At 34.7% G+C, this 18,576-nt stretch overlaps 1 protein-coding gene across 1 annotated transcript in view; it reads left to right on the forward strand.

The window, feature by feature from the left end:
* KNDC1 (kinase non-catalytic C-lobe domain containing 1) overlaps positions 1-18,327 on the forward strand; it is a 55,253-nt gene extending 36,926 nt beyond the window's left edge. Inside the window, exons 10-30 of the mRNA XM_066323791.1 lie at positions 2,160-2,318; positions 2,649-2,726; positions 3,362-3,452; positions 3,624-3,786; positions 3,880-4,724; positions 4,833-4,977; positions 6,127-6,218; positions 7,654-8,051; positions 9,891-9,984; positions 10,096-10,193; positions 10,472-10,677; positions 11,968-12,081; positions 12,484-12,631; positions 12,888-13,067; positions 14,117-14,332; positions 14,637-14,719; positions 15,988-16,138; positions 16,554-16,676; positions 16,779-16,838; positions 17,460-17,617; positions 17,881-18,327. Of these exons, the coding sequence (XP_066179888.1) occupies positions 2,160-2,318; positions 2,649-2,726; positions 3,362-3,452; positions 3,624-3,786; positions 3,880-4,724; positions 4,833-4,977; positions 6,127-6,218; positions 7,654-8,051; positions 9,891-9,984; positions 10,096-10,193; positions 10,472-10,677; positions 11,968-12,081; positions 12,484-12,631; positions 12,888-13,067; positions 14,117-14,332; positions 14,637-14,719; positions 15,988-16,138; positions 16,554-16,676; positions 16,779-16,838; positions 17,460-17,617; positions 17,881-18,112 (3,834 nt within the window). The 3' untranslated portion in view covers positions 18,113-18,327. The remainder of the gene's footprint in view (positions 1-2,159; positions 2,319-2,648; positions 2,727-3,361; positions 3,453-3,623; positions 3,787-3,879; positions 4,725-4,832; positions 4,978-6,126; positions 6,219-7,653; positions 8,052-9,890; positions 9,985-10,095; positions 10,194-10,471; positions 10,678-11,967; positions 12,082-12,483; positions 12,632-12,887; positions 13,068-14,116; positions 14,333-14,636; positions 14,720-15,987; positions 16,139-16,553; positions 16,677-16,778; positions 16,839-17,459; positions 17,618-17,880) is intronic.
* The last annotated feature ends 249 nt before the right edge of the window (positions 18,328-18,576 follow it).

Genomic DNA, 18,576 nt, shown 5'->3' on the forward strand with positions numbered 1-18,576 from the left:
ATTGTGTTAATATTTCTCATTTTTCCACCGTTTCTTGGTTATCTGTGGGGCTTTTTTATATATCGATCTCTCATAAAATTAGTTGCTTCTATAATTTAGCCTTCCAGAATTCTTGGAGTAACTGCCAAAAATCTGTTATTCAATGGTTTTCCATAAGACTTAATTATTTTCAGTTTTTTAGCAGTAAGACAGACTTTGAAGTCATGTTTCTACATTCTGAAGGTCACAGTAACATCAGTAATTCAGACTGTCTGGGCAAAAGCCCAAACATTATTCACATTCAGAAGACTGTATAAAAATATCATTATCAGTATGTTTTTACTTTGAGAACATTATGAATGATGCCTTTTTCCAATATAGTTTTCTTAGAGCTATAGATAAAAATCATAAGAAGCTTTTAGAACAAAGATAATTAAAATGTCAAATAGCAAGTGAATGTGTCTCCACTGCAACTACTTTTGAATTGCAAACTGTACCACAGTGATCTTAAAAGTGAGGGGAACAGAATTTCTAGTACCTTTCTGTTATGTAACAAGAAAAGAGGTTAGCTAATACATGCCTTGTGTAACATGATTTCTTTGGAATTAGATACAATAATCATGAATCAGAAGATAAAAGTTCATAACTATCTACTAAAATATTCAATTTTCTGTGAAGCTATCTGTTACTAGAAAATATTTTTATATCTTTCCTAAAATTGCTATTTCTTAAACTGCTTTGATCCAACATACAGGTTTCTCAAAGGCTTCAGAAGCTTAAACTAACCCTGAAATATAATAGAGCATCAGACAGTAGACAGTTTCACCAGACAGTAGAAATTAATAATCCTTAGGTGTTTGTGCTTTTTTTTTTGTTTTCTTTAGAATATCTGAAGTAATCTGCTTTCTTGCTTTCCTACAATGTTACATATAGAACAAACTGATGGGGTTTTTTGCCTTTTTCCCGATGGCAGTATAACTTTCTAGTTATGAACATTCTAGTTACAAACATTCAGTTCAATTTATGGTATGAGAATGAAGACTGTGTAGTGTGAGCCACAGTAACAGTAAAAAGAACTTTCTTTGAAGGATCAGATGGCTTGGATGGCAGTTTTTTCCTAAATAAATAAATTTAGGGTAATCTTGGAGTTCTAAACCTAAGGGGAAGAAAACTATTTTTGTTTTGATTGAGCTGCTTTCTCCATTTCAGGTGTTTTTGTAGCTATTAGCAGCTTTTGTTCAATAGTTCAAATGGAACTCTTCATGAGTTTTTTTGTTTATAATTTTAAGTTTATAACTTACTTGTATGTTTTGTTCATCGCTGTTCACTTTGCTCAAAAGACTGCCAGAGGACATTGTTTTATGGGAACATATTATTTACTACTGTGCTTACGGTTCTGTCCATTGAGCTTTTGTAATATTTTTCAGGGGCAATGTAAAGTGTGGTGCTTTGAATTTCTTAAAATTGCATTTATAGTACATGATAACAAATGAAAGCTAAGCATTACATGGACTAAATCTGACTCAGAAAATTGTAATTCTTCAAACAAAACAAGAAAGCTGGTAAATACCAAGTCCTTTTCAAGGTCCCTCATTGGGGCAACTTCAATTGGTCGAGCTGCAGGTAGCACAATAATTGCTAAAATAAATATGCAGTGCCTCATTCTTCTGACAGATGTAATCTTCTCTGTAAAATATGACTTGTGCTGGCTAGCTTGCAATTACTGTGTGCCACTTACTTGCTGAATTGTCATGACCTTTTTTAAGTAAATTGCATCTGGCCAGGTTTTATGGTAGAACTCTGAAGCTTACAGCAGTCTTTTTACATGAGAAATTAATTCCTCAAAATGGTTCTTAAATACCTTTTTTTTAAATAATATCCCTAGGTAAAGAATAAGAGAATTAATATCTGTTGCTCCACCAGTAGAAGAATAGTACTGTTATTGGCCCTGCATGCATAACAACTAGAGTTTGAAATGGGCTGAGGTTTTCACTAGCACCCTCAAAAGCCAAATGTAATCTGTACTTTAAAAGCTCTAGTTTTCTGTTGGTTTTTGTTTGTTTGTTTGTTTGTTTCAGGAAATGAGGGCAATTTTTGGATAATTTGCTGGAATTGTTTTTGCAGTGGAGGCTTTTTTTAGTCTGTTTAAATCTTTCTTGTCTCTTATGTTATACCAATAGGTCTGTGTTTATGGTGTTGCTGCAGTTCTGTGGATGGCTGCAAAATACAGTGTTCCACCAAGTCACAAACTAGTATTGCCAAGAAGATTAAAAAAACTACTTCTGGATATGGCAAGAAAAAACCCCAAAGAAAGACCTTCTCTAACTGCTGCGATTAAGGTCACTAGATTTAGTTGTGTCTACAGTCTCATTTTTGTATTTTTTAAATCAAAATAATTACTTAATACTTCTAGGTAGACTGATATCTAATTAAATCATAACCAGGCACTTTGGGTTTTGTTTTTAAAATTACCTCCTTAGAGAGACAGAGGGGTGTGTTTTTAATTTATATTGAAATTATCAAGGTACTTGGACTTGGACAAGGCTCATAAGACTTCCTAAACTTAGATTACTTGTAATTGACTATTTATCTTGACTTTGTCCTTGTCCAAGAATATCTCACTTGACTGAAAACCTATTTACTGACTGAAAATTGCAATTTTTTTTTAGACATGCAATCACAATTTACTTGAACAAGGTATAAACAGCAAAAATATTTTGATATTATTGGGTAAACCCATCTTTAAGGTAAGAGTGCCACCTTTCTTTAATTTTGTATGTTTTTTCAGTTATTTCTATAAATGTATTCCAGTAAGATTTTGTTGCCTGCAACTGTAGCTAGATTTTGGGTTTGCTTTTCTTGGTGTCATTTTTGGGTTGTTTTGAGGATTTTTTAAAGTATTTTCAAGTAGTCTCTGCGTACTGCCTTTTCCTAATTCTTGCTGTTGGAGTGATCACTCAACAGATTGTGGTGCTCTGACTCCACAATCTGTATGGGTGAAAAACACATAATTAATATTCTCTCTTTTTATTTATCACCCCACAGAAGAAATTAATATGTAATTGTTGGGTTCTGTTTATGTTTCGAATGTGTAATGCACACAAGATTCAGTCAATCCATAGAACTGAATTTGTTCAAAACTTTGATTACCTTAAGGTTCTGATTTAAAACAACAAGTTATCAAGATTTCTAAACAGTTCTACCAGTCCTTAGACTTCTGTATGTAGTTTTTTTTATTCCTCACCTTGGCATGGCTAGGTTGTTGCTTTGCAACATTCAAGGCGTATATGGGGATTGGAAGTTTTTTTAAGCAATGTGCTGAGAGAATTTGAAAAAAGAAAATGCTAATAACAGAAATTTGGGCTTTCATGTTTATTGTTAGGCTATTGAGGAAGAAGTTGTGTCTCAAGATCATGTCACTTTTGCATTTAAAAATGAGAAATGTGTAATGGATCCTTCAGCGTCAAGTCTAGGTAAGCAGTTGGGCTCTGAAATGTTTACTCTGGTTTAGCATTCACTAGTTCAGTTCTCCACATAAGATTTTCTCAGTCCAATATGCAATTGTTTTTCTATCTGAATGGGTTGTTACTTACTTTGCATTTATATTTTACATATTGATCCTCTTTCTTTGTTTTTGCTTTTAGGCTTTGTGCCTTTTACCAGTGAAAGTAAACTTATAGCAGTTAAAGGACCAGTACCATGCCAGATTTCACCAAACTGTGAAAAAGCAACATTACCTCTTGCATTCACCTCTCCTGCAACTCACTTTAAGCCTATTATTTTGCAACAAGATGCAAATATAACGAAGTTAGTATATCCTAAAGCAGAGTAAGTTAAAACTTAAATTTCATGGTTAAATCTATTTGAATTTTACTTAAAAAAAACTTTGGTTTTTTTCAGAGAAGTTCACACACCAGTTTCTGACCAATTCAAGAAAGAACCAAGGAAAGAAAAATATATGAACCACAACAAATCAGGATATAGAGAAGACTGCAAAAGCTGTGGTATTGAGGATACAGGTGGTGTTGAAACTGCACCTGAAACACCTGAGTGTGATTTACAAGTTTCAGGCCACTCATTCCAGATGTCTTCAGAAGAGCAAAACTCAGGCAATATGTTTCCTTCTCCAGTTATATTACCATCACCATCTGATTCCTCCCATATTCTACAAGAGAAGAGTGTTTTATCTGAGGATCCCTCCAGCTCTTTAGCTTGTCCTACATCCCCTAATTTTCTCCATATAAATAACATCATTCTCAAACAGGACTCAGAGAAAAGAGTTCTGACATTTGTACCAGTACATTTGGCTGTATCAGAGCAGATACCAAATAAGCCTCTTCGCTCAAGAATTGCTTATGATTGCTATCACAGTTTGCCGGTGCTACTTTCAAGTACTATTGCAAGTTATAAAATGAGCATGCAAGCAGAAAATGATGCCTCTCTTTGCACTGTGCAAAGTCATGAGACTACTAATGTAGAGAACCGGTTTGGTAAATGTAGCCCAGATATTCAAACCAACTGCCAAGAAACTGAGTGTGCAACCAGCACAGATGGTTTTTTCACTGAACAAGAACACACACCATGTACTGCAGTGGATAAAGACAGTTATCATTTCTGTCATGATAAAGTCCTGCCCCATCAGAGCACAACAAGTGACGCTTTATTACAGGAAGTGATTCATCTTATTCAAGAGGAATTTGCATTTGATGGTTATTTAGAGAATGGAGCTGAAGTTTTTGATATGGGTATGTTCATTTTCTTCTGAATGTTATTATCATTGATTTGTGAGAATATTGCTATTAATTTTTTTTCTCCCTCTTTTATTTGTTTCTGTTCTTTCTATTTTAAACAAGGTAACTTCATTTTAAACTTAAAGGAAATTAAGTTTGGTATGTTCTCTGATAGAATTTGTCAGAAGTTTTGTGACCTATACTGGGATGAAAAGTTACTGGAAAATCTCTATCAGGTAATAAATGGAGGAAGATCTTCACATTTATGGTAAGTGTTTTTCAACTTTTACCTTCTTAGAGTTGAATTTAATGTTTTTATCCCTACTTCCTTGAAACAGGAAAGAATATATATTTTCTCTTCAGGTATTTGTACTTGTTTCCTGTAAACTGTGAGTTTCAGTCTGAGGTTTTTCAAAGCTTTATCCATGGTAAATTATCAAGTCAAAATGTTTCAGCCAAAAATATTTTCTACCACACTTCTCTGTAACTCAATCTTAGTAATAATAAAAGTAATAATAAAAGAATAAAAGTAATCAATTTATGTCAAAGTTAATTTGGGAGTTTTTGGAACTACAAATTTGAAATTTTGACAAAGAACCTTAGTAGATACAGTTTAGAAAAACTTCGGTGTTGAAAGGTGTATAATCCTTACAGCAAATTTTGAAGATAATAGATTACGACCTCCAAATACCCAGCCTTGGTATGGTAGCCTATTTCCCATTTGAGTTGGGATTTTTAAGGAAATATTGAAAATTGGTTGGAAGTTAGGCCATTAGTTCCCCAAAGTTCAGTGATATGGTAGGAGAAACCTGAGCTGTTGCAGCTGAGTTACTGAGATGTATGAACGGTTATCCTGTATATGAACTTTTGTTACAGAGTAGTTTTTGACAGAAAGATTTATTATCCAGAGCAAAATACAGGTCTAGCTTTTACATCACAGGCAAGGCCTGTCTTAAAATCTCTCTCAGATGCTGCTTACTTAGCACTAGTTTGACAAAGACTATAGCAGATTTGTTAATGTTAGCTTCTTTGAGTTAAGATTATGATTCTAACTAGAGATGACTTAGAGTCAGTTTTGTCCAGAGATTGAATTCTGAGTGAAAATCCCACTACATTAACTTGCAGTCTGTAGTTAGGCCTGGAGTTAGGCCTTCTGTTTGTGTGTGCTCTGATACTTCTGTTGGAGTTTTGCCAAATGCTGTACAGGAAAATCTATCTTACTGTGCTTGAATAGCCATTTGATACTTTTTTTCTCATAAAGTAACGACTGAAGCTGACCATGACACCTTTAAGAATCAGATAAATGCTATGAAGCCCTTTATGTGCATGATAGAGTCACTTGTAAGATCTCCTTTTACTTATGTAAATATAAAAATATAGGAAATACTAATTTTTCCTAGTCTCCTTGTATTTTCAGCATAACTGAGGCAGATGAAGCAAAATGCAACAATATATTCCAAGATGTGAAGAAATCTGAAAACTTTTTGGCAAGCAGTGGTCAGACAGAGGGTGAGAAAGGATTTCATGTTTCTAGACCTTTGTGTATGTGGGAATCTATCAATAACAGAAGCTATGAGACACTTTGCCTGTGTCTTCAGGAAAGCACTCTTCCTAACTGTTACAGATGTTTTCACTGAATCTGAGCATTATCAATGCCTTAAGGACATAAATGTCTTTTATATGAGGTTTGCATATGACCTGGTGTTATTTTGTGGGATGTCATTTACTTTTACTTACTTTTGTTTAAACAGATGCCTCCGTTGAAAACCCTAAAGATGGTAATAGTATGTGGTAACTGCTGTATGTGATTTTGTCCTGTTTGAATAGATATTCTAGTGTCTACTCTATTAGTGGATTGTTTATTTATACTTCTTCAGTTTGAGTTTTACATTTCTCCTGATACACTTTACAAAATATCGATCTTTCAGTAACTGAACTCAAAACTGAGCTGGGACTGGTGAATCTTAATATAACAAGACCATTTTCCCTTTCTAGGCTTGGTGCATTGATAGACAGCTTCTATTTGGTTGCTGCCTTACCCTTTTTTTTCAAAATAGTTCCTCCAAATTTCAGCATTTAAAATTGGCTGCTTCTCTGTTTTGAGCAAAGTGAAAATGTGTGTGTTTTACAGAAGGGCTTATACACTTATATTGTTCATTTATTATAGCAAAACTTTTTTTTTTTTAATTTTTCACTTGGCTGCTGTTGTTCAGTATTACAGTTTTCCATTTTTGGCTGAGAATGATTGCAAATGTAGAGTTAGACTTCACTGTGGAGTGTGTGGTTTCTTTGCACCAGGAGTTTAGGTTTATTTGACTCCAAGGTGACATATCTAAGCCCTGGAGGGTTGCTCAAGTGAAAAGGGAGACTTCTGGCAGGTATGAATGTTCCTGTCAGCATTATGCCAACCTTTGACTGTCGCCTCAGTCCCTGAAGGTTGGTAGTAGTTGTTATGACTGCAAAAAAATCCCATCATAACTCAAGGGATTGCATCCTGTCGGAGTAGAAAGTTTAACATCTATTGGCTTTATCAAGTATTCTTGCCCCCTATGTATGGAATAAAAGCTTCAGGACTTATGGATGGAAAAAACCTCAAAAGCTAAGCATTTTACTAATGTGTGCTTAGGTCTTACATATTGAACTTCTGTTCTACAGTTCCTCTGTGTTGTTTAAATGCTTGTTGCATATGCATGGAAAATACTGTGTACTTCTCAGAAATGTATTGTTAACTATTGCTTGATAGTTTCGAAATGTTTTTAACCTTTGTCATTTTACTATGTGTATTTGAGAAAAGAAATGTAAAGTCACAATAAGCATCTAAACACACTGTTAGAGCACACAGGTAGTCTCTTAATAGTGTTCTGTATGTGCTGTGTTTAAGTTCAACAAAGCATGCATTACAGCACATGACCGTTATTTCTTTTTCCCCAAACACCTTCTTTAGGAAAAGGAGAAGCAAACTTCGATGTGAAGGCTGAGCCTATGACAAAAACATCATTAGTTGAAATGGATTTTGATGAGCCACCTTTGGATAATATCAAAAAAGAATTGACTCTGCAGAACACAATCCCCACAGCAAAAGAGCAACAATATTTTCAAAGCAACATATGTGGTCCAGGCTTTGAAGAAGAAAATACAAGTTCAGAGGAACAGGCCATGATAAAAGTAACTGGAAAGAGCTACCTGGCATCTCCCAATCTACCTGACTTTTGTAGCTGCAGTCCTGGTTGGAGCAGTGCATTTTATGGAGCTGAATGTTTTGATTCAGAAGTTCATAGTTACTTGAAAAACCTTGGAAAGCAGAAACCAAGTGAGTCACAAAATATAGATGCTAAAAAAGTGGTGAGTAATGATTTTAAATCATTAAGATACATCTTGCTGGTTAAAAGTGTGATAAAATTTGTTCTGTTATCAAAAGCCCCATTTCTTCTTTTAAATATTGACTCTTAAGCAGTTTAAAATCCTCAAGATTTGTCATGTCTTACCAATAAACCACAGTAGAGGTGTAGTATGGCAAAATAAAGTGCGCTGACACAAAAGTGCAATCACCGATCTACAGCCCGTCTTCTGTGCTTGAAGTTGACTGGGAAAGCACTGGCTGCACTTTGCACTAGCCCCATGGTGGTGGCACTATAGAAAAGACCAAAGAATGACTGTGACTGGAGCACATCACAGGCACAGAGCTTCAGCAAAAGTTTTTATACTCTAGACCTACCTGAACTGGCAATAGTTGTGGAATAGACAGGGAATTTGCCTCTGACTTCATTGCTACTCATCCCAGGTTCTTTAGAGGACAAACCACTTTGTCCACCAGATTCCAAATGGTCACTCCTTCTGATTCCCTTCTGATTCCCTTTCTGTTTACATGGTCTCTTAATCACCTTGATTTTGTTTTAATTGATGAAGCAAAAGCAGACCTTGAAGTAAAAGCAAGCAGCTTCCAATTAGAATCTGGATAATAGCTTTCTTGTGTTTTCCCTGTTCTCTGTGTAATGCCTCTGTAGGAGTACATCTATTAAAAATCCAGGGGGCTTTTATGGCTCTGTGCTAATGAACTATTTTGTTAAACCTCTTGAGCTTTTCTGAAAAACAGTGACAGGTTTTTTTCTTAAGCTCAAATTAATTTCTAGCAAGTCCATCCCATTAAAGCTAACCTATTTACCAATCTGTTGTTTGATATGTTAGCTCTGAGCTGTGTGTTTTCTGATCACTCTGCTTGTGGGAGTTGTCTGCTGCATTCCGTGAACTCACTGCGTTTAAAATGCTGTTTTGTGTAACTGGGTCACTGGTAGTTAACTTAGGACCCAAGTGCAAGAGTCACCACTTTTACAAAGCACAACATACGTCATGTTTGTTAAATCTTCTTGATAAATCAGGAGCTGAACCCAAAGCGGATGGCCCATTTTTACTGGCTGGTAAAATAATGAAACTTTTGATATGCAAACAATTACAAATGTGAATTTTTTGTTTTAAATTGATATATTTTGAGGGGCCTGATATACTTTGATTTCTATTCATTGCTTAAGTTATATAATTCTATAAAAATTTAGTTTAATTTTTTCAATTTTTTGAAATACGTAAATAGAAAATATGAAAGCTGAACTTGGAAATTGATATGTCCTTTATTTCTACAGCAGCTCTCTTGTCTGCCTTCTGACCTGGTTGTTTAATAGCATGTAATTATACTTGTTTGGAAGCCATTGATTTCAGTCAGACTTTCAGTTCTTGCTGCAAATATAGGTCAGCTGTTTAAAGTGTCTCTGGGGCCTGCACTAAATTCAGAACATACAAATTTTAACTCGGGATGACTTCTGATTGTAAGTTTTAAAAATACTCTTGAAAACACCCAGATAAGTGCAATTTTAACTGAAAGCATATTTATCTGAACAGATTCAGACAAACTTCCACAGAGTCTCATCATACAGAAACCAGCTCCAGTTCTTAAGTTGTAGAATTGTGGCTGTTCTAATCACTAATGCTTTTCTAGGAACAGGTAGCTACTACTGTATCTTGCCTGTAAGACAGATGCGAAAGGTAGTTTTTCATTGTTAATATCATAGTCGTGTCTGTTTGGATGTTCTTTTTTCTTCATGAAAACAACTCTCTTATAAAACTTCACTTTCTTACTAGAACCACCTTCCACTTACAATTCTGATCAGAGTCCTATTTCTTTTTAAATAGGAACTAGAACAATTGCTAATGATGGAGACAAAAAATTACAAAAAGACCATAAAGTTTTACCAGAAACTATTGCAGAAAGAAAGAAGAGGCAAAGGTAAGATTACAGCAACTTGCCAGTAGTAAAATGGCTGCATGGTACTTCTAAGGACCTTTTCTGTAAATCTGAATAATTGATGTTTTTATGCCATGTATTTTAAATCTAAAGGTCTTGAAACCAAATCTATGTTGCCCAAACTGAGAGGACAGCTACAGGAGATGAAATCAAAAGTGCAGTTTCTTGAACTGGTAAAGAAATACGTGCAGGCAAGTCAGACTTTTTCACTTGTGCTTCATTTGTCATTTCATTACTGCATCAGTTAGCTGGCTGCTCAGATCACTATGTGAAATGTGAAATGGTTTGTGTCAAACTGCCAAATTAAGTAAGATGCAAAAGGATTATTAAAGGTAATTGCTACTAGTATTATTTAAAAAGGAAAAAATATTGATTCTATGAAATGCAATTTGTCTTTAAATTGATTGCTTTTTGTGTGAATTTTCCTCTTTAATTTCTTGTTTTATCATGGCCTTCCTTCTCTGAGCAGATGATGTATGCAGAGCAGTGGGGTGTGGAATCCCATGTGCTGCCTACAGTCATTCACAGTGGGAAAGCTGACACCATGGCACCTATGAATGGATCATCATTGCTCCTTTACTATAACACGGAGAAACACCAGTGTAACAATCAAAATGGAGTGAGAGTTCTGCAGGCTGGTACACCACTTGGTTTAATGGCTTATTTATATTCTAGGTATAGTATATTTTACAATAAATTGGGAGTGAGTTGAAGCATAGTTGCTAAACCAGGAAAAACTTATCTCTGTGATAAATCCTAATTACTCAACATTTAATAAGTTCTCCTCTCTTCTATCAAGTTTGTGTTATTTCTTAGAACATTCATTTACAGAAATGGAGATGAAAACGTCAAAAGATCAGCTGGCTTTCCTTAAAAGTATTTGATAATAAAGAAACTAGCAACTTTAAACTTTTTTATCTTTTACGTATTTGAAGTTTACTCTGATAGTTGCTATGGAGTCAAGACTTTATGTTACTGCCAGCAATACAACAATTCTTCATATAATCATATAAATTTTTAATCCTTATTAATAAGGTCTGGATATGAAATGTTTAAGTTCTGTTCTACAGATTATAGCCCCAATAATCAGTCCTTGGCACTGATTTAGATGCAGGCATATCTCAGGGTTTAAATGGGGACAGAGGCATCCTTCAACTCTGGTGAAGGCAGTGTTGTTTTAAGGTACCTATGCTATAATACTGTGAGGGATAGAAATTGCCAGAGGCTCCATCAGACTTGTGCCACTGTAGAGGGAGGAACTTCCTCCCTGCTGCTTCTCCCAGTTCACCCTGACTGAGACCCTGTTACTTACACTGAGTGCAGCTTTTCCTGGTAATTAATATTTTGCACAAAGTGAAGAAAATGCTTCTGAATTGGACTTCCCACATTCATCAAACCCAAACTTTCATTATTAGCTGTAAGCCAATAGGGAGAAAAGACAATTAACCTGTGTTAAGACCTTGAGAGTGTGTGTATATAAAAAAAATTAAATGTCCTCATTTTTAATGCGTGTATAATAATTGCATTCTTTTGTTAAAGTCACTACTCCTTCAATTAGAGCTACAGGGAATAATTTCTTGCTTAATGTGTCTACTTCTTATGCTGTTACTATAATAAAAATGTTTTAAAGCAGCATCAAGTTAGATGATAGGGAAAAAAAAAAGAAAATGTAATATGTTCTTCCATGCTATTTAGATTGGAACTTGCCTTAATAGTAGAAATGTCAATGTGGTTATTCACAAAATTGAAAGTAGAGAAATTCTTTATAAAACAAATTATACTTTCAGGGTTAGCAATCACAGTACTTGATGTGTAAAAATAATTTTTAAAAGAACCAAGGTTTTATGAAGAGCTTGAGAATCTAAAATGCCTGTTCTTGATATTTTGAGGATTTTTTGCTGTTGTACTCAAATGCAAGTTGAAGATGTGTTCTGGCTTGTCTGAAGTTTTTCTTGTGCTTTACAGAAATGCCTTTTTAGAAGGTTATGTACAGCAGTTTCTTTACACATTTCGCTATTTCTGCACACAAGAAGAATTTTTGCAGTTTCTTCTTGATAGAATCAGCAGCACTTTATCCAGGTACAGTAAATTCCCATGAAAAACATTATCAAAGCACAATTGAATTTCCTCCCAAAAACAAATAGTGGTTTCTCAGAAGTCCTACTTAGCTAAAATTAATTTTTATGTTGATTTTTGTAAGACTCTTTTATCAAGTGAGAGCCAAATGAGAGCAAGAGCTGCATCTGACACTGGGCTTACTTTTCAGTTCTGCTTCTCACTTTTACCAGTTATCCACTAATGGGTAGTAATTACAACCTTAGCTTTGTTTCCATAGAGCCATGGATTCTAGAGACATGAAATTTAGGAATTTAAGATATTACATTAAATACGAAATAAAACTTGTGGATTTTGTCAATGCTTATTTTAAATTGGAATTGGATATCAATTTTGGCATAATAAGTTTCTTTTTCTTCTCACCAGTGCAAGTCTGGATCCTTCCACATCCCTTACCAAAATATGTAACCGCAGTTTCTACATCCTGCAGGCATGGATTGAAGACTGTTACAGTGTAGACTTTGCAACAAATACTAATCTTCTGGGTACCCTAAAAGAATTTATTTCTTCCAAGGTAAGTCAGAATTTCAGTAGATCCTTTAAGAAAAAAAAAAAAAATGAAGTCAGTTATGAGGTATGTAACACAGTTATTACAAAAAGTTGCTCTTAGTACAATTAAAGTAAATAAAAGAAAAATAATGCTGTATTTGACAGCTGTGTTCAGTATATCTGGTTTTGGGCAGGTAAGAATCTTACAACTATATTGTAACTTGCTTATAATTTCTGGGAAATTGAGTTCCGTGTTCTGTTAGCCTATTTTGCATTCCCAGGTTGCTTCATTAAATGGCTATGGGGAACGCTTGTTGTCTCTGCTAGAGGACGCCTCTGCCAGGAAAAGTGGCAGTGCTGATCTGTGCTCTGGTGTGGGCAAATGTGAAGAGGAAAGTGAGGAGAGCAGAAAAACATTACATTCCCTATGTAAAAAGCTCTCAGAAGATGTTTCCAGAAAGGTGTGTCTTTTCTTCAGACTGCAGTGTATGGAGCACATTTCCATATATTATGTTTTGACAAAAACAGACATGTCTAACTTAGAGTCCAGATCTACTTAGTAAGAAATATGTACCTACATTTTGAATTTTCTTTTGAAACTATCTAAAATCCAGACAGTTCTGCAACCATGACAATAATCTTAATTCCTGTCAGCTGTTTCAGTAATCACAGATCAGATAATCAAAATTTTGATTGTTGAACTTTTCATTCTTGGCACTAGCATGTGACTCATAGTTATTTGGAAACCCTTTGTCCCCTTGTCAACCATTAATGCTTTTCATTAGGCATCTTTGTAAGACTATAAATACAAGAAAACGGCAAGAACTACAAGGTTCCCTGCTAGAACTTCAAAGCTTGTAGCGAGAACTTGTCTGAACTTTTGTCTGTATTTACTATTTTATTGTGTTCTACAGCCCCAGAAACCAGAACATGGTGGTTTGGCTTTTCCCCAAAACAGATCTCTTTACAGAGTGACCAAAATAACATGTGGAAGTCAAATGTATCATTAATGTGCAAGCTGAATTAAACATCAGCCTCATGATAAAGGTGCCCAATTCCATGTGTATATTGAGGATTCAGCTAAGAAAGAGCAAACAAAATAGAGAAACATGGACTTTTTTATTGTTGCTGCACAGTAATGATAATGGAAGAAGGGAAAAAAATGAAAAACCAGGTATTTCTTGGAAAGAGATGTTTGATCCTAAGCAAAAAAGAGAAGTAAAATATTTTATGGGAGGAAGCTTGAATACACAGAGGTTTGTTTTAAATACTGATTGTTGATTGAGATCTGGCAGCCTCCTGCTTAGACTCATCCACTCTGCATATTATATTAGCTTAAAATAGCAGTGTTGAGTAAACCAATTTGTTCTGGGCTAACCTTCAAGTTGAGCTGAAGACTTTTGCATGCACAAAGGTGTTTCTCTTAACAGCACTTTCTTGAAAGTTACATCAAGGAGAGGCTTAGTGTTTGTTTAAGAGAAGTTGTAACCTTGCATTTATTTTTCTACAGAATTTCTACTGGAGACTATCCAAAGGTGTGGGACCAATCACACAATATCAGAGAGAGTGGCTGCACACAGGTTCAGCAGTTTTGCCAAAGCCCTGCTGTAGCAGTTTCACAGAAGAATCTTCAGTCTCTGTAGCTAGAGCAGATGAAGTGGGACCAGTTCTCTTGATGGAGTGCAGTGCCCAACAGCTTTGTTGGCAGCTGACACTACTGCAACAGGTACAAAGGTTTATTTGGAAGTACAAATAATATCTATCTTCTTACTCTCTTCTTTCTTTACCATTGCCCAACCTTTTTTCAAGCTTATTTCGTACTATTTCATACTATTTTATAAGACTTTGAATTGAAACTTTTCTCTTGAAATCTCTGAAATTTAGAACATCTAATGCTATCCTTAGGCTGTGATCCCTCTCATAATTCATGCATGTGGGGTGGGAAAGAGGACACACACAGTCATTTTTATCCCCAAGCATTTTAAAAGAACTGTTAGAACTAACAGCAGATATTTTTTTTTTTTTTTTAGGAAGTGTTTAATAAATGTCATCCAGTACACTTCCTAAATTCCAGAGCTCTTGGTGTTAAAGACAAATGTGTTGCTGTGCCAAAGTAAGTTGTTTGTTTAAAGTGCCCTTCAATTATGTTGATGCACAATAACCTAAAGTGTTTCAGTTTTAATACAGCCAGAAACAGAGAAACAATTTAAATACTTATTAATTTTTTACAGCCCAGGTACCCTATTCATGTGGGTTATTTAATTTCTGGAGATTTCATACATGGATACAGGTACATACCTGTGGACATGCATGTATGTGGAAGGCCACATTTGCCAGGTGATTTCTTTGAGATCTGAAATGAGTTGAGGCCAAAATATTTCTAAGAATATGTCTTGGGGGTTGCTTGAAAGGTTTCATTTTTGGCAGGGAAAAAATGTCATGGCTTCTAAAGTAGATCCTTGGTCATGAATGTGTGTATGTATATAAAATCTCAGACATTTACAGTCTTACAGAATAGGTGAGGTTGAAAGGGACTTCTCAAGGTATGTAGTCCAAGCATCCTGCTGAAAGCTGGACCAGTTTGCCCAGGGTTGTGTGCAGTTGGGTTTTGAAGGTGGATGGAGGACTCCACAGCTTCTCTGTACAATGTTCCTTCTGTGTGTTAGGGAGATGAATTATTGGTATTCAGAGATACACAGGAATTTTTCTATATTTACTAGAGCGGTTACCAACCTATTTAAATTATTTGCTCATCAGTAAATAATGTTTTCATCCAACCACATAGACCTAATTATTTTTATGATGGTCTACTTTTTACATACTCAGTGGATTCAGTTAGCTTCTAATTAGTACTTGTTAATTGCACTAACTATGATAATTTTTTGCTTCTAAATATAGGGAAAGAACATCTAAAGCAACTCGTTTTTTACAGGTTGTTCAGTGGCCAAGAACACCTGGGTCACCTGGTTTATATAGATTTTGGGGTTCAGTCATGGGAAACAATGTGTGTGGTGCCACTTTATATCAGGCTTGATTTCTTATGTGGCTGCAGTTGCTGAGTTTGGGTTTCTGGCTGTTACTTTGTGTCAGATTGGCTGGGGTTTTATTATGCACTAATGAGGGGTTAAAGTGTTTTTATGTACAGAAACGTATCCTATATATGTTTATTGTTGATCAGATATACTTACCTTGTAATTATAAGGAAGAAAAAAAGTAACCTGCCTCACTATGTAAATCATGAAGTTTAAAATCAAGATGGCAAGAAATGCAAAATTATTTTAGGTGGTTAGAAGTTGGCTTCTTCACAATCAAGGTTTTCTATAAAAATCCAATATCAGCCAAAATTATTTTTGCCTTTCTTTTTTTCTGTATTTTCCTTAGGGCAGTTTCTGCTGAGACAGTTTCACTTAAAGTGTGTAATCTGTTTCTGTCCAAGTGCATACAAGACCAGTACCTTCTGCAATTATTAAAAAATGCAGACAGTATCAGCACCTGGGTTGCTGCTGAAATTGTAACATGTCACACAACTAAGGTTTGTCATTGCTTGTTGTACTATTAACTACAACACAGTTATTTATTTGTGCTATTTATTTTGTTCTCTCTGACTTGCTATGTAGCAAACCTGAGAGAAATATTCTGAAATACACCTGGGAATGGGCAGTAAACAATTTAGTTTGTTGTCACTTTTTAGAAGCAGGTGTCAAAACCTAACAGAATGTAAGAAATGTAAGAATGTAAGGGTTGTCTGAGGGGAATATGGGTCAAACTTTTATCAAGGACACCTGAGTGACTGGAAGGGAATAAGTGTTTGAAGGGAAGTGTTACTACAGTTAGCAATTTTGATAACCAGTTGAAAAAGGAAATACCTCTTCTTCCTTCTCATTTAATTCTATTATGTGGATTTACTATGTATATGTGCATATTATATATTTAATTTTTTTTTCCAGCGGCAGGTGAGCTTGTTATCAAAATTTCTTCTTATAGCAAAATGCTGCTATGAACAAAGAAATTTTGCCACTGCAATGCAAATCCTCACAGGCTTGGAAAATCTTATTGTACGACAGTTACCAGTAAGTTTGGGACTCTGTTCTCTAACCATTTTGCTTAATATAATCTTGTTCCAATATAGACATTAATTTGAAAAACAAAAATATATTCTGTTTTATTTTAAGGCCTGGAAAATTCTACCTGCAAAAGTAGCTGAGATAATGGAGGAACTCAAGGCTGTTGAGGTATAGTATAAAGTCCTTAATGCAAAATTACATCTTTGGGGTTGAAGAAGGTGCAAGATCTGTTTAAATGGGAGTCTCTGTAGGATGCAAACCATAATTATTGCTTTTAATTAGGATCTTAATTTGATTGAAGACTTTTTACTCCTGATCCAATAGTTTACATAAATTTTAATCTCAGTATTTCTCTAACATGTGTCCTGTGTGGCAAATCAAAATTTCAAAAGCAAGCTAAAACATTAGATATGCTACATTGTGTTAAAAGATTTCTGCAGAAGCTTTGCAGCTGTAATGTGTTCTGAAAAATCTTAAATGCCTATTTTATTATAGGAATTCTTTCACTGATCTGTACAATTTTGAAACATAGAGTGGGGTTTTAAAATGCAGTTCTGCCTGTGATTTAGAACAACTGAAATTATGCATGAAGTATGTTTTGATTAAAGTTAGAGGTTTTGTGTACTTTAAAAAGTTTGCAACGAGATGAATTCATAGTGTTTTCTTTCACCTCAGTTCCAAAAGCTAATATTCATGACAAATAAATAGATAGTGTTAAGTACATGGAGAGCTTGTAAAACCTTACCCAAGACTTAATGTGAGATTAATCTGTGTGCATTTTTTAACTAGGTGTTTTTAAAAAGTGACAGCTTATGTCTGATGGAAGGAGACAGATTCAAAACTCTTCCAACAATTCCATCAGCCCATGTTTTGGCTATGCATGTCCAACAACTTGAAACTGGAGGATTCACAATGACGAATGGAGCTCACAAGTGGACTAAACTTAGGTAATTATTTTAATTATATGTGTATATCACCTATATTTTTTTATTATACTATTATCTGATGAGATAATGAGAGCTAATGCAGCATTTCACAATTAACAGTTCAAATAGTTTCATTTGTTTAGACATGTTATTAGAGGTACATATACAATAGAATAAAATGCTCGATGCCTTTGAATTTCCTTTAAGGTTTGTTTTTTGGTTTATGCTTTTATTTTTATCATCAGTAAAACAAACTAATCTTTTTTGCCATATTCTCTTACAAGAAATATTGCAAAAGTTGTGAGCCAAGTTCATGCCTTTCAAGAGAATCCTTATACATATGCACCAGATTTCAAGCTACAGTCTTACCTCAGACAAAGAATAACTCGTTTTAAAGATGCAGACATTTCTGCCTTGGCAGCTGACAACTGTGCCAACTTCCATCAGATACCAGCAGAAAAACATTCTCGAAAAATTCAGGACACACTGCGCAAGATGAAAGCAACATTTCAGTAATTATTTATGTTTCATCTGTTCTATTCTGGGTCTAGACTGTAAAACTGGATTAAGTTGACTTCATCTACTGGACCTATTTCCAAGCAAATACTTACGTGAAATGACATAAGATACTGTCTCAAGTTGAAATTATTCTATTTCTTAACATGGAATTATAAAATGCTGACTAATGAGATTTGAATCACTGGCAACTGGATGGCAGATCAAAAGAACAAAAAAAAGAGAGCTAAATTTGAAAAGAGAATGAAAAGGCTTATTAATTTTGTTACTCTCCTTTAACATAAATAATTAATTAGCCTGAAAACCAATATCTAAAAGTACTAAAAAACGTTAAAATTCCGTCTTCTGTTTCCAAGTTGACCTAGGAGAGTTCAAAACATAGTTCATTAAATGTTGAATCTATTTTTATATAAACACAGTACCCTTATATCCTGTCATATTATGCATATAATTCAGAAACACAG

This window comes from Sylvia atricapilla, chromosome 8, assembly GCF_009819655.1.
Source record: "Sylvia atricapilla isolate bSylAtr1 chromosome 8, bSylAtr1.pri, whole genome shotgun sequence".
Classification (NCBI taxonomy): Eukaryota; Metazoa; Chordata; class Aves; order Passeriformes; family Sylviidae; genus Sylvia; species Sylvia atricapilla.